The sequence below is a fragment of the Schistocerca gregaria genome, chromosome 5 (assembly GCF_023897955.1).
Source record: "Schistocerca gregaria isolate iqSchGreg1 chromosome 5, iqSchGreg1.2, whole genome shotgun sequence".
Classification (NCBI taxonomy): domain Eukaryota; kingdom Metazoa; phylum Arthropoda; class Insecta; order Orthoptera; family Acrididae; genus Schistocerca; species Schistocerca gregaria.
This window is the reverse complement of record NC_064924.1, coordinates 260,251,464-260,275,403: the sequence shown is the minus strand read 5'-3', so window position 1 is coordinate 260,275,403 and position 23,940 is coordinate 260,251,464. Positions and strand designations below refer to the sequence as shown.

Here is a 23,940-nt window from a genome sequence, read left to right as displayed (position 1 = left end):
CTGGGAAGTGGCGGTGCAGTCCCCTACGGCACTGCGTAGGATCCTACGGTCTTGGCGTGCATCCGTGCGTCGCTGCGGTCCGGTCCCAGGTCGACGGGCACGTGCACCTTCCACCGACCACTGGCGACAACATCGATGTACTGTGGAGACCTCACGCCCCACGTGTTGAGCAATTGGGCGGTACGTCCACCCGGCCTCCCGCATGCCCACTATACGCCCTCGCTCAAAGTCCGTCAACTGCACATACGGTTCACATCCACTCTGTCGCGGCATGCTACCAGTGTTAAAGACTGCGATGGAGCTCCGTATGCCACGGCAAACTGGCTGACACTGACGGCGGCGGTGCACAAATGCTGCGCAGCTAGCGCCATTCGACGGCCAACACCGCGGTTCCTGGTGTGTCCGCTGTGCCGTGCGTGTGATCATTGCTTGTACAGCCCTCTCGCAGTGTCCGGAGCAAGTATGGTGGGTCTGACACACCGGTGTCAATGTGTTCTTTTTTGCATTTCCAGGAGTGTAGTTTATGTGTGTTTTGCACTTAACGAGATCTTTCTCATTGTACTGGCCCACAAACAGAATACTGTTATTCAAACTGTCCTACAGCATTTTCTTTCTAAGCAGCACAGCTACATCTAAAAATTGTCCATTCTAACATTGATATTCTAATACTTACATCCTATACCATTTACTCCCTAGTGGTACTTATGATTAACAATGAAGAGTGAATTTACAAGACATTGATTTAATTTGTGAATTTTCTGAATGTCAGGTGAGACATTCTTATGAATCCTTGCCTGCTATTTCAGCATCTTGTTTTGCAAATGCAAATTTCCCATTGTATCTCCAGTTTTGCTGCATTTTTCTTCCTGTTTTAAGCGAGCTTCATCGCTATATACTTCAGTGACTAAAAACAAAGTTCAGCAAATCCATAACTTAACATCTCAACATGTTTAAACGAGAGTTACCATTGAAGAAGCCTACCAATAGCCACTACCACAGTACTAACTTGCATACAACACGGCTATGGAGCTAAAACTGCCGTTTTAACGTTCATAAATACAACACTACACGTGCAGCTTGAGTACATACGTCTCAGTATTAAATAACTCCTATACATTTATATTCTGTGGGAAAATACGATATTCCAACCACAATCATTTTAACCAATCAGCTTGTTTGCCTCCCAGAATGCCAATGTATATTAGTTTCCTATTTTCTCTCCAACAATTTTGTGTTCCACTTTTCGTCTCTTAGAAATCACAATACCACAATGCCTATTATTTAGTTACTACAAAAGTGCCACGCAGTATACGACCTCGACGAAAACAATAACAAACACAGATCTTTCTGCCCGCCAAAAATTTCGTCTTCAAAGATAATACTCGCAACGCCTTCAACTGGATGTGGTAATTTCTTTGTACTACGTCACTTCCAACGGCAACAGTCAACCATCCGTTACTATGACCAAACGTATCGTTTATATCTAAACTAAAATTAAGTCTACAACCGACGAAAACAGCAGGTCCATCGTGCAGAGCTTGTGCAGCGACAGACTTAACTGGAATACGATTCTTCTTGTCTCCAGCTGTTGTAGCAAATTCGATGTTCTCGATGTTCTTGTAGACTGTTTGTTTAGAACGGCGGCGATATCTTCTGTAAGGCATCTTGGCAGCGTTCAATGCAGTTGCCTGTGCAGCAGCAGCAGCGCGACGTAGCCGCGAGAACATCGAATTTGCTACAACAGCTGGAGACAAGAAGAATCGTATTCGAGTTAAGTCTGTCGCTGCACAAGCTCTGCTGGATGGTCCTGCTGTTTTTGTCGGTTGTAGACTTAATTTTAGTTTAGATATAAACGATACGTTTGGTCATGGTAACGGATGGTTGACTGTTGCAGTTGTTCGAGCAGGTACTGGAGTACCAAGTGTTCCTGGACTTGAAAGTTTTGTTGACAGAGACATTATTGCCTTTCGCACTTACCATATTTCCGAATTGGCTAATAAGGATTTTGGGAAATCTGCATATGTTTCTCCTTCCTCTTTGTCATTGTATACTCGTAACAGGAGGAAAATATCTGTTAACGAATCTGTATTCATTTGGGTTAAAGGCAAAGGTGTATGTGAATATGTAAAATTTGTTGGTGATTGTACTGTATATTTCCATAAATAAATTTTGTTTTTTCGAAACTGATCTGTAGCGTAGCTTATAACCGGACATGGGTTAACAATGTACAGCTGATATTTTATAGGCCGGTGCACTGATATCTTTTCCGTTGAAATCTCGATACTTTTTTTCGCATATCGAGAGCCGATAATAAACCTTCTTAAATGTCAATACATTGGATTACTGATGTTTTTAATTGTATCAATTGACAGTTCTAACGCCCTCTTGAATTCCTCTACTCTGGAAGAAAAAAAAACTATACAAGAATTTTGTTGAGAAGACATTCCACACACATCTTATTCACCTGAAGCAGGACGTGATTGTCACTAACATTCCTTGTAGACATGACCTCATCCCCACTTCGTGTGTAAACGATGAAATTAAGGAAGCCAACTCACAATCTTACGAAATATGCAAAAGTCTCCAAATACAAGCTTTTGTTGTACAGATTTTCTTAAGAGACACTCCTTCACGAAACATGGGATGCATCTGAACAAAAAGGGCAAGAAACTTTTGTGTGGGAAAATCAGTGAATTGTCAAAGAGATTCAACAAACATAGTGACAGCATGTCATTACCATTAGCTCCAACAGCCCATTCTTCCAAGAATAAATTCTCAGCAAATACTCCTTCCACTAAAGACACAAAAGAAGCAGAGCCAGAAATCCTGTGTGAAGAAAGGCAAACTGTGATGAGCACCCTACCTCCATTAGTTTTAAAGCAAGCACCAGCAGAAGCATTTCCACAAAAAATGCTAATAGCATCAGAAACAATAACAGCAACAACAACAACGACAAAAGCAGCTACAGCAGCTACATCAACAACAGAGCCACCTCCGATACCAGCAGCTGCAACAGAATCAAGGGTAGCAGGACCAGCTCCACAACAACAAATGCAGTAGCAGCTCCATCAACTGCAGAGCCAGCCCTAATACCAGCAGGAAAATCAACAGCAAAAGCAACAGAACCATCATTAGCAACCGCAGAACAATCCACAATAGCAGCAGAATCAACTCCAACATTAGCAGAACCAGTACTGTCAGCTAAAAACACTTCAGACAGCGGACAGAAGCCAGTGCCTCCATCCCATCTAAATGATTTTTAGTGGACACCAGAGAGAGGAGGAAGCCCAGAAGAGAAACAGAGATATGACCTTATTTAAGTTGGAAAAGCAGAGAAATCTACAACAAGGTGTTTACAACTTTAAAATAATTCACCAGAATTTACAGGGCTTGAGCAAGAAATATGAAAAATTAAACGTGTTTGTAAATGAAACTATGCCTGATGCGCTTGGTATTAGCGAACACTTGTTATCTGATGCCAAATTAGTGCTTTTTAAACATCTAAACATGGTACTGAGCTAATACGTTTTGTAGATCTTCTGTCAGAGATGCAGGTGTGTCAATGCATGTAAAAAGCACATTTGATTTTAACTCTGTAAATGTAAGTAGATATTCATTAGAAGGGACAATTGAATAATGTGCAGCATGTATAAAGGTACCAAATGATGAAATTAATGTTATATGTTTATATAGGCAACCAGGTGGAAACTTCGAAGTTTTCTTAACAAAGTTTTGTGACATGGTAGATAATGTTTTTATATCACACCTGAACAAGTTAGTAATTATAGGAGATTACAACATAAATGCATTAGCAGATAAGCTAACACTAGGCTATTCAAGTATACAATAACCTTCAATATCATAGCGCATCAGCAATTGTTGGTTAATATATTAAAAAACTAAAAATCCGCATCGATTGCAAAAAAAAAAGCACCTAGTGTTAAGTGTTAACCCAGGTTTCGGCGTAGATAACTACATCTTCTTCAGAACAACAATAAACCCCACAAGTGCCTAAGAAGACCTTTGTCAATGATTAAAACAACACCATAGCTAAACATTTATAAACGAAAAAGAGAAGGAAAACACAAACAGTACATATGTACAAAGTCAAAACAACTACTCAACTTAATGGTGTATGCTCCATCTCACACCGGCTTATGTTCGATGGGCCATGAACCGCCATAAACTGCAGCTACAAACGGTCGCTCACTTACAAGCCTGACCTGTTATCTATACACATGCCCACGATAAGGGAAGTTACTTGAATGCACGTGTGCATACGAATACGAGAAAGTTTATCCATTGATCTTGTTATTTAAAATATGGATGTCTTGTGAAAAACAATTAAGATTACCTATTATGCCTACTGTCTTTCCCACATTAAATATATCGCTTTTAGAATACAAAAAATAGGAATTACAGTCATAAAAGATGTAAACGAAGAAACTTCTGTACACCTCTGTCTGAGGTTAGATATTTTACCTTTGTGGAGACTCCCATTTCTTAAAATTAACGCAATGAACAAGGAATATCAGACTACTTAAACAGTCACCATCATCACCATGACTACATTGTTGTTGTAGTCATTGTCATTGTGATATTCAGTCTGTTAATCCCCGAATAACTATTGCAACCTACATCATTTTGAACATGCTTACTGTTTAATCTCTTTAAAATCATACACCAGCTCTGGATATACAATATTTCCGAACAGGGCAAAAACTTGATAGTGGCGCCCCCCTCCCTGTCTTCTCTGGGCGATTGAGATAGGATGTCTGAAACTAAAAAAAGAAAAAAGGATTTTTGAAAAATATGTCGATTTTGTAGATCACATCTTTCTGAAGTGTTTGATACACAAATCAATTATGTTCCAGGAAATGTAAGACATGTTATTTGGTTGTAAGAGTGCCAAAGTGCAGAGCCATGCCTCTTCACTCAGCATTCTTCTATCACATGTCACTGTATTCCACTCTGTGTATAGTTTGTAATACAAGACATCAAACCTATATTCAGGACAGTGGAAATTAATATGTCCTGTGGTATCCCTCCTGTTCCCAGAAAGCATTTTATTAATAATGGGTAAGATTCTATAACACCAGGAAAATAAGAACTCTTCAGGAAATTTGCACTCTTTTATTTCCTGTCAACTAATAACTTTCTGTTTTGTATGACACAAAATTAAACACAGGAAACCTAAAACCAGTAAAGATAAAAGATAAGCAAGACAGAATGTATTTCTTCAATTCTTAGGCAGCAGCTTTTTTTTCTCTCTAGTCTTGCTACAGCTTTACACAGCGTAGTTTTCTTTGTGCAAAAGAATCTATCATCTCATCAAGGTTCGTCAAATGTTTCCTTCATGAAAAATCAAAATGTCGTTGTCTACTACTGGAAAAGCTGTTAGTAAGAATGGTAACCAAGACTGGTGCGGTTTCTCGATTTGATTGTGTCTATTTTGTCGCTGTGTGCTAGATAAAACGAAATTGGCCCTTCTAATATTGCAGCAATTGTAGCACATGCCAACTAGATGAGACTCATTTGGCACAAATGGTCATTTATATCTACCTCATTTACATAAATAATATGGCAAAACATAATTCACGAAGTTCCAATTTCGAATGCCTGTTAGGTCTACTAGAACTAAAAAAATTTTTTTACGAAATAGTTTCACATTTCATTCATATGCTCCAGTTTCTCAAGCATGATATCGAGAAGTAGTAGCAGCACGGAATGTTTATATATTCGAATCGTCAAATTTATATAATTTGTGTGATGTTCCCGTTTTATCACATACCTCATTCTAACAAGCAATCTTGGTATCACTAATTCTGTAACTATTCGTGCCATTGTCAAACTTATTCTCCGTTCAACTTCACTAACTATGCCAAAATCACTGATGCAATTATCCCACCTTTATTATCCGGTTAGGCGTTATTGCGTGTTCGTACAACGCGTTTTACACGTTATTCCGAAAATCGGGGACTATACAACTGGCCCTAAGTAGTGTCTTGGATATACCGAGAAGATACTTTGTAATCTTTCTTACCTGTTACTCTTGTTAGTCGTTTATTTCCACTGTGGTAGTGTCACTCTAAGGGTTTCGCTAATAATTAGAACAATACTTATTATTCGCACACCCAGTCGACCACATAAGCAAACAGCGATTGGCATTCCACCACTCAGGTCGTATAGCCCCGACCCCTTTTGTCTGTGGGAAAGTTTTTTTATTTTTAGATATGACAGGGATTCCCCTGGCAGAGACGTCACGTAGAGTACGCACATATTCAAAAATCAACATATGATTCATTCATAAATCAACTTAGAATGTGTTAAAAAAATGTTCAAAACCAACCGTATGCGTGTCAGAATCATATGAACAATCGATAGACTAATGGACCTTGTGAAACACTGTTTTCTTCTTCGAGAATATGAATTCGACACCCCCTAAAATTGCCGCCCAGGGCAGATACTCCAGTTTGCTCCCCACCCCCCTCTAGATCCAGGTTTGGCATAAACTATATAAAAAGGTAGGAAATTCCAGTAGCAAATGTAAAACAAGTAACAAAAAAATAACAAAAGTAGGAAGCGAAATGATTATCAGCAAGTGTCACAGGGACTAGCAAGTATAGCATACATGTTAGCAGCTACTTTCAAAATGATAGAACACACACATCCAGGTGTTCTCTGAAGCCGGTTGGGCCCGGCCATGTAATGTCAATTTCTGATTCAAAATGTCAACACAGGCAGGCGTTTTATGGATGCGGAACATTCCCTCTGTTTCTGTGTTGTAACTTGCGATAGTTTGGTGATCTGTCATTGTCACTCTTTCTGACCAATCAAACAGACATGCGTACAATGTAACAATGTTGCTTATAGTGAACAATCAAACACGCCAGCACAGCAGAGCCTTGTGGTCACTCACTGGTGCCTTACATGTTCGTCGACCTCATACCTTAACGCCCACACCAATAAGGCTCGTACAGGTGTGGACAGCATTTTTGTATCTGCGCAGATCTGTGGCAGTGTCCGTATTTGCATTGATAGAACAAATCGTTATTGTTCAGACCTTATTGCAGTACTTGTGCCTGGGGACTGCCACCATTACCCTTGTTGAAATAACGACGAAAGTAGGTAAAATATATCCTCAGGTGTTCGTCAGATTTATCTGCATCATTTTACAATGTACGAACAATAAATCAAAGTAAAGATAGATTGAAATGTTCATACAATGAGAAGTAGGATGCTAGGATAGAAGTTCGTCGTGTGAAGAACTTGATTTTTTCTTTTGTTCTCTGTAGCTTTTTTTTCGCTTTCCGAAGCTGAATCGTCTGCTACACTCATAATTAAATTAAAACAGTAAAAAGTTATCTTTAACAGCAATATTGCAGGAAGAGACTGCGTGGTACGATTTCGGAACGATTATGTAGATGTTCCTTTCCCAATGGGTTGAATTTTGGCGTGTTTGTATATCCCTACAATGACAAGACAGCGTAAAAGTTGACTTTGTATTGTGCACCACGCAAAAATCATTGAAAGCTTAGGTTTTTAAGGAGCATATGGCAAAAAAATTAAAAAGATCTAGGAATAAAGGTGTCGCGAAAGCTAGAGTGTAAAGCCTTTATAGCACCCGATGCACCAAACCAATTTTCCCTTTATAGCTCCTTAGAACAGAACTAAGGAGACACACAATAACAAAAGAAAGTGCGCATGTAGCGAAGCGCATCATGGCTTTAACCTCAAATGAAGAACCATCAAAAGCAGCATCCTTCAGATTGGAGAAAATTACTACAATTTGTAAGTACTGATGAAAACAAATTTTTATATGTATATACAGTGATTGTACATTCTGGGTATTCACAAATTTTTAGATCCATTTAAATCTGAGAGTGTGAAATTAATAGCATCTACCGTATAACAGCTAAGTTTATCAGCAAAACTAGACAACTGCCAGTAGTAATAAGAAAAGTAATAATAACAGTTATATGCATAACTTGCCAAAAAAACTATTTTTATGGATCTTTATTGCTTTGTACATGATGAAGTACAGATTAGGGCTGAACGAAATAATGTTTAAGATTTTGCTACTCACCGTTTGGCATTTTTGTGTAAGTGGAGTTTTCGTGCCTTTTTATTTTTTCGGACAAATGTGTAAGATCCTTAACAAATGTATTAGTCCGCAAATTAAGTTCTAGGACATTCTTAGGTTGCACCTACACAACAACTTCAGCTTATTGTACATTTATTTTGTTGAATGTTCGTTTATATAGCAATGTCACTTGACCAGAATACAGATGCGCTGAAAATCGTAAGGAAAAAAGGCACACTCGTCGATTCCACATTTAAGTGAATATCAGACAGAGCTTTTCGCGAACGTTTATATCTGCAGTGTGGGCCTACAGCACAGATACACCTGACTCACTGCAAGATCAACAGATTTCAGAAGCATGAATAAATGCTACAACCTCAGAACCGACGACAACGTGCTGATTTTAACCTACAAAACAGGACGGATAAAATGAGCAGTACCGTCTCGAAACGAATGTGGCGAATACTTTACACTCTATCCTTAGTTACTAGAATTACCAGACAAGTTTTACGACTATACAACATGAAGGGAAAAACGCCATGCTACAAAAGTTATAAACGCTTTAACTTTGTGACGTCACTTTCCTTCCCTCACACTTTACAAACTAACAGGCCGTAATTTATGTTTTTCATATTTATACGTGTATTTCGAAAACATGTAGTTTCAGTGATACACTGCACTAATGATTTCTCCAAAACACGTTCTTCAGAATGTGGTTTATTATGCTACAGTGACAGAGTGTGTGATGCAACTTCAGTTTGTTACGTCTTTCCCAATGTGATTATGAGGACATACTGGTTAATTTATGTGGTGAAAAGTTTCTATTATGGATAAAATTTATATGTAAAGAAGCAAGTATTATCTAATTAATGAAAGATAGATTTACGATTTCAGAGCAGCTTACGTTATCCGAAAAACGGTGAAAATTGATGCAGTACTGGCTGGATATTCAGATAATCAGGTTCTAGTACACTTCAGCGCTCTGTACACACTTACACAGTAGATCTGAGATTATATTACTGATGGGAGTATTGTTTCAGATTGAGTGTGGAATTTAATAAAGAAAATCACTGCTACAGTGTCATTTAGTGCACTTGCAGAGCTTCAAAATTCGATTTGGAAAAAATTACAAATTTCGTACAACAGATATCTGAGGTGCAAGGGTGAAAATATTAGGTTTTAAATTAATTAAATTAGTATTTTGAGCATTGTAGATAACATTTAAGATATGGCACAAAAGCTTTGAAATTGTACTTTTCAGAATGTGGTATATACATAATTATTATAAAGATATATTCGACAGATGTCAAATATCAAAGTGTCACTTCTGGTTTTGTCTGAACCAGAAATGCATCTTTAATGTGAGAATTGCATTTTTTAATTGACCCTAATCACACTCGTACAAGTAGGGCCTACTCGAAATCTGTTTTGCTGAGTTTGTTTAACGTAGTGCAGGCATGCGTCCAATAACCTTCATTCAGTATTCGTGTGACAGACAGACACAAGGTTTTCTGTAAAATACTCTGAACACCCAAAGCACTAAAAAGTGAAAATACATATTCATACGTACGCCATATTTGCAAATCACAGGAATAACAGAATCACCACCCTTCTGACACAAATGAAACGCCAGTTAGCAGTAATAATAATTTGTAGACAGCTGATGTCTACCTACCACAACCGAAAACGATCCGCTAAATTTAAGCAAAAGATACACCATCCTTGTCACTTGAGCAAATTATTTTTCCAGATTTCCTGTCTTGTAAAGAAAATGGCTAGTCCTCAGTTGCTGCAATAACCAGACAAGTTTTACAAATACACGAGATGACGGGAGAAACGATCTGTTACATAATTCGTGATGACTTGAAATGCAACTTTTAAAACTTTGTTTCGCTATATGTATTTAAAATTGTGCTGACACACGTCAATTAACTATCAGTGAATGTCATTTAGCACACGAGGAAAGACAAGCATAAACTGTAGCATAAGGTACTCTGAAAACCAAAAGGACTTAAAAATGGAAATACATACTGTACACCACATTTGCAAACACTTGTATTATTACCCTACTGACATAAAACCTGTAAGTAGTAATAACAATTGGTAGATAACTAATGGCAACCTACCACAAAAAAAGAGTGACTACAGTAGCTATAAGCACGTAAGATACGCCACCCTTGAAGATATTCATTTTTGAGTTTATAATCTATGCCTAAAATTTCCAATAAAGATTTTACATATTTGAGGTTTCGAATAAACCTGCGATTTCAGTTCATAGATTCCGAATTATAAACCGATGATGGTATTTTCGTCCTCAGGATGCAAAAAACTCACTCTTTCTTGGACTAAACTTACCAATTTCTCACACTCTATATTTCGTGTGCGAGAACATCGGTCGATTTGACTGAAGAAAAACAAGCTGAATTGAATTTCGCCGATTGTTGTTCGAAGGCTGTATGTGTAGGAATCAGGATCGGCTATAATGTGAACGCACGTAGTGTCGTACTGAATTAAAAAGATCGCCCGATGTCGGTTGTCGGCGGAATCCACCGACAGCGGAGCCACTGTGACCGTAGCCTAAGGCAATTACGTCACGTCAGTAGCGCATGCACAACTGAAGTTTTGCTCGCGACCGTGATTCCAAAGTTCACGAAATCTAGAGGAACAGCGATGTAACATAGCGCCGTGGACTTAATGCCGTGTATTTGATATCACTGCATCTTCATTTCATTTAACAGCATACAAAGAAAAATATCCAAAAAAATTCGCACCGAGCAAGGTGGCTCCAATCGTTAGTGCACTTTCATTTCATTCCATTTCATTTTCATTTTATTATCTTCCTGTAAATCATTTACATGATGTAGGAATTGTCACAACAAAATTATCATACTACTACAAGTACTCCAGACATAATAATGGAGTATCACTTTCAAGGCATTTTTTAAAAGTACAAATTTACACATATAAATTAAAATTTTTGGCAATAAATTTACACACAATCAAAGTACTCATCTATGTCATAGAAAGTTTTGCTTAAAAGGCAATTTTTAAGCTTAGTCTTAAATTTTACTTCATCTATTATTTCCTTCATGTACACTGGCAGAACATTGTAAAGTTTTATTCCAAAATAACTTACATGCTTTTTGGTTTTTGTTGTCCTTACCCTTTCTACATACAAATTCTTACGAGTTCTAGTATTATAATTATGACAGTCCTCATTTGCACATAGATTTTTCATATGAGCTCTTGTACACAGAATGCTTTTAAAAATGTACAGTGATAGTATTGTGAGTATTTGCAGTTCTTTGAAAAGGGGCCTACAATGAGTTCTTGGAGAATTATGTGTTATGATTCGTATAGCTCTTTTCTGAAGTTTGAAGATATCTGTTAAGCTTGATTTAGTTTTACCCCAGAACACTATGCCGTAAGACACGATGGACTGAAAGTACACAAAATACACTAGTCTAGTACAGTCTGTGCTGCATACTCTAGATAATATCCTCAATGCAAAACATGCCGAATTGAGCCTGTGGGATAGGTACTTTCCAGCTTAAGTTTTGATCAATGTGCATGCCCCTAAACTTTGTAGACTGTACACTCTCTATCTTCTTATCTATAAGTTTTAACTGGAGGTTCATATCTTGAGTTGCTTTGCCATACTGCATATAATTTGTTTTATTTAGATTAAGTGTTAACTCATTAGCATTAAACCAATGTTGAATATATTTCAGGACTATATCAGTTGTGGTGGTTAATGATTTTTTATCATCACTAATAATTATGCTAGTGTCATCTGCAAACAACATTATTTTGGTAGAAATATTAGGATCTTTTATGTCATTTATATAAAGCAAGAATAATAAGGGACCAAGAACACTGCCCTGTGGGACCCCTATTTCCCATTTCTTTGCATCTGAGACCCACTTGATTTTCTGATTTTTATGTTCTGCGATGATTTCTACCACCTGAGTTCTATCTTGAAGATAAGATTCAAACCACTGCTTCACAACTCCCCTTACACCTATTGCCTCCATTTTGTTTACCAGAATTTTGTGATTTACTGTGTCAAAAGCTTTAGATAAATCTAAGTTAATTCCCACTACACATTTTTTAGTGTCGAGACTCTTGACAATCTCTTTGGTATAGGCATGGATAGCTGATTCTGTGCTGTGTCCCGAGCGAAAGCCATGTTGATTGCAGTTTAGAAGTCTGTGAGCATCTGAGTAATTTATGAGTCTGGTTTTCATCAATTTCTCTAGAATTTTTGAAAATGATTGGAGATTTTTCTACTTTGTATGGATCTCCTTTTTTAAACAGAGGTCTAACCTTAGAGATTTTCAACCTCTCAGGAGGCACACCTTCGCTGAAAGACAAATTGGAAACATGCACCAGCGGCTTTATAATTTGCTGGGCAACTTTTTTTATTATTGACACAGGCACTTCATCCACACCTGCAGACATTTTTGATTTTAGACTATTTATCACCTTTAATATTTCATTATCATTTGTGGGAGTTAACAACATACTGCTGTCTACTTTTGGGGCTCTTAATTTCTCATGTTTAGTAAAGTTTTTACTTAATGACACTGGTACACTTAAAAAGTAATTATTAATGTAATTTGCCAGAGTTTCATCTTTTAATTCAATATTTTCACTATTTTTGAGTACTATTTCCTGATCCTTGAGGCCCTTACCTGTTCCCTTTTTCACTATTTCACAAATAGTTTTTGATTCATTGGCTGATTTTCTTATTAATTTATCATTACTTAGTAATTTTACTTTTGTAATTATTTTTCTATATATTTTTTGTACTTTGTTACATGTTCTTTAAACTTGGGTTCAAAAAAATGGTTCAAGTGGCTCTGAGCACTATGGGACTTAACATCTGTGGTCATCAGTCCCCTAGAACGTAGGACTACTTAAACCTAACTAACCTAAGGATATCACACACATCCATGCCCAAGGCAGGATTCGAACCTGCGAGCGCAGCAGTCGCGGGGTACCGGACTGAGCACCTTAACCGCTAGACCACTGCGGCCAGCTTTAAACTTGGGGTCAGTCCAACTTTTCAGTTTATAGTTAAGCATTTTCATGGTCCTGGAGGAATTTATAATACCTGTTGTGATCCAGGAGTTAGCATGTGTATGCCCATATGTGTTTGTTTTGACAAGTTTCTTAGGAAAACACATTTCAAAATTCAACATAAACAGGGAAGAAAAAACATTATATGCAGTGTTTGTGCTAGTTTGTAACATTACTTCTGCCCATGATTGGTTAGTCAGTGTATTTATGAAGTGACTGCAACTATTTGTGGAGAAGGTTCTTTTGTAAATTTGGTATGAACTATTTTTGGTCACAGGGGCTATGGGAAATTTCAGGATGAGTGCATTGTGATCAGATATTCCTAGGTCTACATTTATTACATCTATATCTATGGCATCTCCATTTGTGAAGATGTTATCTATGAGACTTTTGGAAGAGTTTGTTATTCTTGTAGGGTTAGTTACATGTGGATACAAATTGAAGCTCTGTAAAACATTCAAGAACTGATCTTTGGATGCACATTCAGTCAATAAGTTGACAATAAAATCTCCACCTGTAATTATTGTTGGTTTTTTTATGATGTAATATTTAGAGCAATGCCTCTAACTTATTTCTAAAAATTTCAGCATCACCACATGGTGATCTGCACACTGACATTATTATTTATTTTCCTCTTTTGCATATTCAACTGTATTGCTGCAGCCTCAAAATGTTTTTCTTCACTCAAGGATTCAGTTACAGTCCTATTTTTAACCTTTACTCCAGGTTTTACATAAATTCAAACACCACCATGTCTTGTTTTCTTCCTGCAATAATGACTTACTAATTTGTACAGGGAAATGCAAATATTTTCTAGTTCATAACTCATGCACCAATGTTCTTGAATGGAAATAGAATCTCAAGTTCTAATATTTTATTTTTAATGCATTGTGTGTTAAGGCTCATTATTTTTAAAGTATTGAAATTAGATTGAGAGGAGTTTTTACTTATGTTTCCCAATGTTACCGGCTGTTCCTTGCTGAGGCTGGGTACCAAAAATCCTTAAGAATTACGCGTTTCCTGCTCCTTGTATTTCTTACCCCTGGATGTGCCACCATACTTGTTGTATCTGTAGTTGTAGCTGCTGTTTCAGTGGATGCTGCAGGTGTTTCTGAAGCTGATGATTCTGTGGATGTTGGAGATGCTGACAGTTTTGATGCTGAGTCCGTTTTTGTAACTGATGTTCCAATTGATGCTGGAACTTTTGCTGAAACTGTGGACGTTGAAGCTGCGTATGAAGCTGATAAATGATGCTTCGATGGTGTTGATTTTTCTTCTGTTGATGATATCTGAGTGGCATTTTGTACCACTGATCTTGCCTCTGTTCTACTGATTGATGGACTAGTCACAGATTCTGGACTTGATTTTGAACCTGCTAGGGAAGGTGGTACATCTGATACTGATGCTAATGGTTCAGCTGTTTTTGATGATTTCGACACTACTGACAGTTCGGCTGATGTGCTGGACGACACTTCAGATTTTTTTTACTTCTTCTAACGTCAAAGAATCTTCTGTTGCTACCATTGATTGTGGGACACCAGCTCTTCCTATTTCCACTAATGTTGATACTTTAATAAGGCCGTTTTCAGACAGTGTAATACTGTTTCGTTCTACTTTAGAGTCTTTAATAGCATTCGATATTTCAGCACTCATGGCTTCATTCCCTTTCATGTTTCTGTGAAGTCCATGTTCTGTATTTATCCTAACATATGTAGCATTAGGATAACCTCGACATATCTTAGCGTAAAGTCTGTTGGCGGTAATAATCTCAGTATTCACGCAAGAGTTTTCCATGAGATCATACCTATGAGGGACACTGACAACAAAAAAATTCACTTCAGGCATTTTACAAATTACTTGCTTTAAAATTATTGTAGCACGTCTAGTTTCATTGTGGTATACATTGTTGGCGCCTCCAATTATCACACATGTGCTGCCATTCGTCATAGATTGATTACAGCTATTTAAAACTTCACATAGTGGCGCTCCTGGTTTGATTACGCCAGTTACCTTGAATCCCGTTTTCTTAGAACTCATAATTTCGGCTACACCTCTTCCATGGCTGTCTGCTAGAATAAGGATTTCATGTCTATTTTCCAACGTGTGTTTTTTTGTTTTGTTTACAAATAGTAGGCCGATTTGTTTTGCTTTGTGAGCGCAATTTAGCGTTGATCACTGAACTGGCCGTGTGGATGATGGTACAATTTGATTGTACTTTCTCCTCTGTGCTATTTTCAAGTACACTAAACCTATTACTTAGTTTTAAAGTAAGTTCCGCTGTTTTCGTTTTCGGCCGTGTGCTGCTTATTTGACTGGTATTTCAGAACTCTTGTAGGCTAGATTTTGAGGAATTTCTCACACTTATTACCAAGTTTTCAAGCGTTTTTGCGTATTTTATAATATAATCCAGTTCTTTCCTAAGTTCGTTCTCTACATTCATTTGCAAACCTGCTCTGTGCATTTCACTGGCATTGTCCAGCCCGTTGCATTCCATAGCGCAGTCGCACTTATTTAGAACTTCCGATCGTGGAAACAATGGGATGGTACCACTTATGATTGAACGCGCAAATTCTTAATCCATTTAACACAATTTTATGGCATATGGTACACTTCACTGACGAAATACGATCGCAAATTACCGAGCGATTTGAAACTACGTATATTACTCGCCGCCATCTTTACATGTCACATTCGGAAGGACGACGGTTGAAACTCGCGTGCGGCCATCCTGGTTTAGATTTTCCGTGATTTCCCTAAATTGCTTCACACAAATGCTGGAATGTTTCCTTTGAAAGGGCATGGTCGATTTCCTTCCCCATCCTTCCCTAATCCTATGAGACCGATGACCTCGCTGCTTGGTCCCTTCCCCAAAATTAGACATTTTGCTAGGTGTTCATATGCCCTTGTGCTCTTACACAACAGCTGACACTGCATATATAAATACCGCACAGCGTACAAGGGATAAACAATTATTGTTGCCGGAAAAGATAGTGGACACTTTAAGTTCCAGACATTTCAAATCAGTGTGTCAATTACAAGGAGATGCGGTTTTTTCTTTTTCTCATCTTTTTATTTTCTTTCTTTTTTTCATCCAAAGAAGTGACAGTTTTATACATTATCAGTTTCATTTCAGGTGTTGATGACCACGAGTTTATTACTCCAACACAGACGGTTCTGTGCCGAGAGGACATGTACGTATGGAGAAGATCACAAACATGTCATGTAAGTTATGGTGACAGCAGGCTACCTGTTTCCTTTGCAACATTTATGGAACACAGAAACTAGTGTGTTGAAAGACAAGCGTTTACATTGTTATGAGCAGGCATTCCATAGAGCCAACTGTTGTGAGTACTATACATCAGACTTGTAGAACATACCGTACAAGATCCTGGTTCTGACGGTTGAAATAAAGTTCTTTAAATAGTTAGTGTTAATAGAAACAACTGGTAGTGTATTATATGTGGATATTTAAATAGCGGTATTGATTTAATCTCAGTACTGTTTGGGGGCACTTCATTACTTATGTCTCACATTGGTTTGTCCCTACCACAACATTTCCCACAAGGATAGAGAGATTATAGTGCCATTGTAATTGATAATTTATTTTTAATTTCAATGGTTTTTCTTGAAGTAGATGTGAGCCTATAATGAAATGTTTGTGCTTATGGTGATCAAATCATGTATAGGCTACCTATCGAATAATAAAAACAATGAAGAATAAAATGTCCTCAGGGATTGACGAGATACTTTGCTGAGTCATGATGAAATGTGCTAGGTTCATATCAGACCCACTCTCACACACCATAAACATATCATTTTCAGAAGGTGTCTTTCCACAACGATTAAAAATTGAAAAAGTAAAATCATTGTATAAAAAGGGCAATATACATGAAGTGGGAAACTATAGACCAATAGCTTTATTATCGATATTTTAAAAAGTAATAGAGACAGTGATGAAAAACAGAATTACAAATTACCCCGAGAAATTCAATCAATTGTCTGTAAACCAACATGGCTTTCGCAAAGGAATGAGTATAGAGTCAGCCATCACCCAATTCATTGAAAATATTGTAACGGGGCTAGATAAGACAACAGTAGAATAGGAATAAATTTGGACCTCTCAAAGGCATTAGATACTGTCCAACATGATATCCTGCTAGACAAATTAGAATATGTCGGAATACGAGAAGTAGCTAAAAAGTGGTTTCAGTCATATCTCCATAATAGGAAACAGGTAGTAGAAATTGCAACAACAAACAGTAAAAACCAAAGTATTGTTTACAGATCGGATATTCAGACTGTGCCAGTTGGGGTACCGCAGGGGAGTGTTCTAGGACCTCTCCTATTTTTTCTTTACACAAATGATATCAAGATTCCAGTAAATGGTACTCATATAACCCTGTTTGCGGATGACACAAAGATTGTAGTAACTGACATAAACCGGGTATAGCCAACATCTGCAACCAGAGTTATAGAATATTTGCAAATTCGTTTGAAGTTAACAAATTTACCATAAATATCTCTAAAACTAATTATATCCATTACAGGAAAGCAAAGTCACACTCTGATCTAGATCTCAGAATACAAAATAAAGAAATTGTGAGAGTTGCTACACCAAAATTATTAGGTGTACATATAGACGATAATTTAGACTGGAAATCCCATATCCTGTATCTCTCGCATAAGTTAAGCTCTGCTTGCTTTGCTTTTCGTGTTATTAGCTTTGTATGTAGTAGGGAATGTAGCAGAACTGTTTACTTTCCTTATATACATTCTACTATTACCTATGGCCTCTCCTTCTGGGGTCATAGTAAGAAAAATCTCAAAACCATCTTCACTCTACAAACACGAGCTGTTAGAATAATTACCAACAGTTCAAGGCTAACTCCTTCAAAGCAATTATTTAAACAGCTGAATATTCTACCCCTACCGTGCTTCTATATACAGAAAAGTGTAATTAATGTAAAAAGAAATATTAACAATTTCCAATCCAACTCGGATCTACATACTTACAACACAATGCAATGACATTCATATAAAAAGAGTTAACAAGGCTTTGGCGCAGAAACAAACAAACTTACAAGGAAGCAGATTGTATAACAAACTACTGGTAAAGGTAAAAGAAATAAAAAAATTGTCTTCATTTAAAGAAGCTGTATTCAAATTTGTAATGACCAGCTGCTATTATAGTGTAAAAGAATACCTGGAATAGCTTCATACTAAACAATTATATTTATGTATGTATTTATATATATTTTGACGAAATCCATGCAATGTACTTTGTCTCTGGATGAATAAACTACTACTACTACTACTACTATCAACCATATTTTGCTGAGAGTATAGTCTCACAAAATTATAAGTGCTGTCTGAGTTAAACTATTCAGAGATAATTTAGGAGAGACCAGGGTAAATTGTAAACACTGTCTACTGATTCAAGTTATACTTTACCCTACACAGCCCTCAATACCAGTTATCATCAAACGTGAAAACTGATCTTATTTCTACATTTTTCTTTTATTGAAAAGTAGGGTTTAGAATACTGGTACATGTTTTAATTTAGTCAATCCTTTAATTGGTTGTTTACATTATCACCCACTGAGAGATATAATTATACACCAAAATTACTGGTACTGTATAGCTGTAGAAATGAAATATGTATTACTAAACGCTACAGGACTAGAGTTGTTTAAATAGCCTTTTTTCTCTCTCCTTAATTTAGATACAGGTATACAATTACCTGTGTTCACTTTTTGATAGGTGAGAAATCAAAGAAAATGAAGAATATAGTTACAGTGTATTGTTAAATATGTTTACAAAGTCTCATCTGTTTGAGGAAATACAGAGCCATCATAAAACCTTTAATATCTTAATAAAATGTGAAAATTCTAATTCTATAAAAATCAAACAATGGGAACTTCAGGTTGGAAATCAGGAAAAGGATAAATTGCTACTCACCATAAAAATGACACCTTGATTTGCAGACAGGCACAATGAAAGAGTTTTAGCATTTGGCCAAAGCCTTTTTTTAAGAAAAGAAAGCGAACACACATTCAAGCACACTTCATTAACACATGAGCACCATCTCTGGCAATTCAAACTGGAATGCAACTGTCACTTTGAACAAAAGCAGCAATCTGTAGGGGCCAGGGAAGGGAATGGATAGCAGGGTATGGACTGGAGGAGAGAAGAATGCTGTCTGGCAGAGTGTGCAGGGACTAGGTGGACACACAAAGACTGCCAAGCATGGCATTGCGGGCAGTGGAGTAGAGATTAGGGGGGGGGGGGGGGGTGGAAAAGGAGAGAAGCTGGGAGGGGAAGCACAGGCCACAGGCAGGTGCCTGGCAGAGGGCAGCACCCAATGAGGCCGAGGGGATGTGAATGAGGGGGGGGGGGGATGATGGGACAGAGGGGGTGGAAACTATTGGGTGGAGGGTGTTGAGACAGTAAGTTACTGTAGGTTGATGAGACCATTATAATTTCATGAGTGGAGAATGTGTTGTAATGGTAACACCTGTCTGCATAATTCAGAAAAGATGGTGGTGGATGGGAGGACCCAGGTGGCCTGGATTGTGAAGCAGCCATTGAAATTAAGCATGTTATATTCAGCTGCATGTTGTGCCACAGCATGATCAACTTTGGTCTTGACCATAGTGTGGGAGTGGCTGTTCTTCCTGGTGGACAGCTGGTTGGTGGTTATACCAATATAAGAAGCTGTGCAATGATTGCAGCAGAGCTGGTATATGATGTGTCTGCTTTCATCCCAGGCCCGGCCTCTGATGAGATAGATAAGCCTGTGACAGGACTGAAATGGTAAGTTCTGTGAGGGTGTATTGGGCAGGTCTTGCACCTGGATCTTGCACAGGTATATGGTCCCTGTGGGAAGGAGTTGGTATTGGGATAGTATACTGATGGACGGCATGTTGTCTAGGTTGGGTGGTCACCATTTAAGGGGGAGGGGGAGGCAGTTGGTGGGAAGGATCTTGGGTAGGTTGTCCTTCATTTCAGGGCATGATGATAAGTAATCAAAGCTCTGACAAAAGGTGTGGTTCAGTTCTAGTCCGGTGAGGTATTGGGTGGTGAATGCAGCACTCCCTTATAGCTGTTTCTTAGGGGTGGTGGGTGGATTGGGGATGTGCGGGGATGTGGCACGGGAAATCTGCCTGTGGAGTAGCTCTGGGTGCCTCTCACCTTCAGCATAGTGGGCAAAGGAGCTCTTGTCACAGTCCCTGGTGGCCAGGCTCTATGGGAGGGGTTTTTTGATGTGGGAGGAGTGAAAGCTGTCAAAATGCTCATTCTATTGGTAGTTGGTGGGTTTAATGTGGATAGAGATGTGGCTGGAGCCATGAGAGATGATGTCAACATTGAGAAAGGTGCCCTGAAATAAGGGATATCCTACCCAAGAACTTTCCCACCCAACATCCATAACACCCTAGTCCCTCCCTATGCCACTCCCGAACACAACCACTTGCCACAGGAATCATATCCCTGTGGAGGATCCAACTGGAAGACCTGCTCGATCCACACACCCAGCAATTACTATTCTAGTCCTGTTACATACTTATTCTACCCTGCCAGAGGCTGGTGTCACATACCAGCTCTGCTGCAAAAATAGCACAACCTTTTATATCAGTATGACAGCCAACCAGCTGTCCACCAGGATGTATAGCCACCTCCAAACTGTGGCCAAGACCACAGTGGAGACCAAGCAAGGTGGTACAGTGGTTATCACACTGGACTCCCATTTTGGAGGATGACAGTTCAATCCCTCGCCTGGCCATCCTGATTTCGGTTTTCCATTATTTCCCTAAATGGCTCCAGGCAAATGCTGGGATGAAACTTCCTGGCAGATTAAAACTGTGTGCCTGACCGAGACTCGAACTCGGGACCTTTGCCTTTCGCGGGCAAGTGCTCTACCATCTGAGCTACCGAAGCACGACTCACGCCCGGTACTCACAGCTTTACTTCTGCCAGTATCCGTCTCCTACCTTCCAAACTTTACAGAAGCTCTCCCTAGGTTCGCAGGAGAGCTTCTGTAAAGTTTGGAAGGTAGGAGACGGATACTGGCAGAAGTAAAGCTGTGAGTACCGGGTGTGAGTCGTGCTTCGGTAGCTCAGATGGTAGAGCACTTGCCCGCGAAAGGCAAAGGTCCCGAGTTCGAGTCTCGGTCGGGCACACAGTTTTAATCTGCCAGGAAGTTTCATATCAGCGCACACTCCGCTGCAGAGTGAAAATCTCATTCTGGAAACATCCCCCAGGCTGTGGCTAAGCCATGTCTCCGCAATATCCTTTCTTTCAGGAGTGCTAGTTCTGCAGGTTCGCAGGAGAGCTTCTGTAAAGTTTGGAAGGTAGGAGACGGATACTGGCAGAAGTAAAGCTGTGAGTACCGGGCGTGAGTCGTGCTTCGGTAGCTCAGATGGTAGAGCACTTGCCCGCGAAAGGCAAAGGTCCCGAGTTCGAGTCTCGGTCGGGCACACAGTTTTAATCTGCCAGGAAGTTTCATATCAGCGCACACTCCGCTGCAGAGTGAAAATCTCATTCTGAAATGCTGGGATGGTTCCTTTGAAAGGGTATGGCTGACTTCCTTCCCTGTCCTTCCCTAATCCGATGAGACCGATGACCTCACTGTCTGGTCTATTCCCCCAAACAACGCAACCGCAGTAGACTACCTGGCAGCACAACATACCAGCTGAACATAACATGCTTGATTTGAATGGCTGCTTCACAACCCAGACCATCTGGATATTCCCTCGACCACCAGATTTTCTAAATTGTGCAGATGGAGTTATACTTACTAAACATTTTCCCCTCCTGAAATTATTGCAGTCTCAGTCTACAGTAACTTACTGTTCCCAATAGTTTCCACCCCCTGTGCCCCATCATCTCTTCCCGATTCACATTCCCTCGCCCTCAGTGTGTGCACTCCTATGCCAATGCACCCACTCATCTTTCCCCCTCCATGCTCCACTTATTTTCTTCTTTAGCCCTTCCCTCTGCCCCCCTCCCACCTGCCTGCCCTATAGCCTCCACAACCCTGTGCATCTGGTCCTTCCAGGCTTTGCTAGACAGTGCTCTTCTATCACTCACCCATATCCTGTTATCCCTTCCCCTACACCACTCATCCAGATTGCTGCTTTTCTTCTCCATTACAGTTGCATTCTGGTCTGAGCTGCCAGAGATGGCCATCACATGTGCACAAGTTGTGCTTGCTTGTGTGATTGAATGTGTGTGTGTGCTTTCTTTCCTGAACATGGCTTTGGCCGAAAGCTAAATCATAAATCTATTCACTGTGGCTAACTGTGACTCAGCATGTCATCTTTATGGTGAGAAGCTATCTATCCTTTTCCTTATACTCTTAATTTTATGAAAACATACTCTTATACAAAAAGCTACAAAATTTTTATTGTTCAATGAATTTAACAACACATAGATCTTTATTCAGTCTTACAAAATTTCAGTTGTATGAGGAAATTTTAGTGGTTCATGGTGTAGGTTTCTGTAGTCATGTCCTAGTTCATGAACCACGGGCAATGTATGAGTGGCCAAGTAAGTGGTCCCGACAGTCGGGATACCAGTTACTTTGGAATAAGGCTGGGCATCTCGGACATATTCTGAGTCGTGGTCACCTTTGTGCTCATACGGCAAAGCTACCAAATCCACCGGTTAGTCCCTCAACCATTAGGGGTAAAACTCAATGGGACTCGGGGCAAGTAAGGCTGGCAACCTGCTTCCCTGATACTTTAAATTTGATGCTGGCAACAATCAGAGCAAAATACCTCGGACCTTTGGAGGTGACGGAGTCCCACCTCTAACTGACAAACCAGCGACTCCTAAGATACGACTTGGCAAACAAATGGTAATGATATGGGGAGCTATTAATATCAATGGGGGCTACCCTGGGAAGAAGGTAGAACTGGCAGAGGCTGCAAGTAAGATGGGGCTGGACGTTTTAGCTGTTAGTGAGATTCGGGTAAGGGGCGAGAAAGAAGAGGAAGTGGGAGAATACAAGGTCTACCTGTCAGGAGTCAAAGCAGGAATAGCACAATGGGGTGTAGAGATTTACATCAGGAAAGAAATGGAACCCAGCGTAGTTGCTGTAAGGAATGTAAACGAACGACTGATGTGGATAGATTTGACAGTGTCTAGCAAGAAAATTAGAATTGTGTCAGTATATTCGCATTGTGAAGGGACAGATCAAGATAAGATGGATAATTTTTATGAGGCACTCAGTGATGTAGTTGTTAAAGGACAAGCATAGTGTTCTGCTCATGGGTGATTTTAATGCCAGGATTGGAAATCTAACAGAAGGGTATGAAAAGGTTATGGGTAAATTTGGAGAGGATATGGAGGCCAACAGGAAAGGGAAACAATTCCTGGATTTCTGTGCCAGTATGGGCTTAGTAATCACAAATTCCTTTTTTAAACATAAGAACATTCACCGGGATACTTGGGAAGGCAGGGGAACCAGATATGTCATTGACTATATAATAACAGATCAGGAATTCAGGAAGGCTGTGAGGGACACATGTGTATTCAGGGGATTCTTTGATGACACTGATCATTATTTCATCTGCAGTGAAATTGGGATTGTGAGGCCAAAAGTGCGGGAGGTCAGGTCCATATGTAGGAGGATAAGAGTGGAGAAACTTCAGGATAAGGAAATCAGACTCAGGTACATAACAGCGATCTCAGAAAGGTACCAGTTAGTTGAATGTAGTCAATTACAGTCATTGGAAAAGGAATGGACAAGGTACAGGGACACAGTACTAGAAGTG

General features: G+C 39.1%; 1 protein-coding gene across 2 annotated transcripts in view; it reads left to right on the top strand.

Annotated features, from left to right (window-relative positions):
- Nucleotides 1–7,452: 7,452 nt before the first annotated feature.
- The window catches only part of LOC126273461 (serine/threonine-protein phosphatase 2A activator-like), a 204,537-nt gene continuing 188,049 nt past the window's right edge, over nucleotides 7,453–23,940 (top strand). Inside the window, exons 1-2 of one of the 2 annotated variants that reach the window (XM_049977018.1) lie at nucleotides 7,457–7,791; nucleotides 16,299–16,387. In XM_049977018.1, coding sequence (XP_049832975.1) covers nucleotides 7,722–7,791; nucleotides 16,299–16,387 — 159 coding nt within the window. In that variant the 5' untranslated portion in view covers nucleotides 7,457–7,721. Of the gene's footprint in view, nucleotides 7,792–16,298; nucleotides 16,388–23,940 lie in introns of both variants that reach the window. The other variant, XM_049977019.1, reaches the window with a different exon arrangement.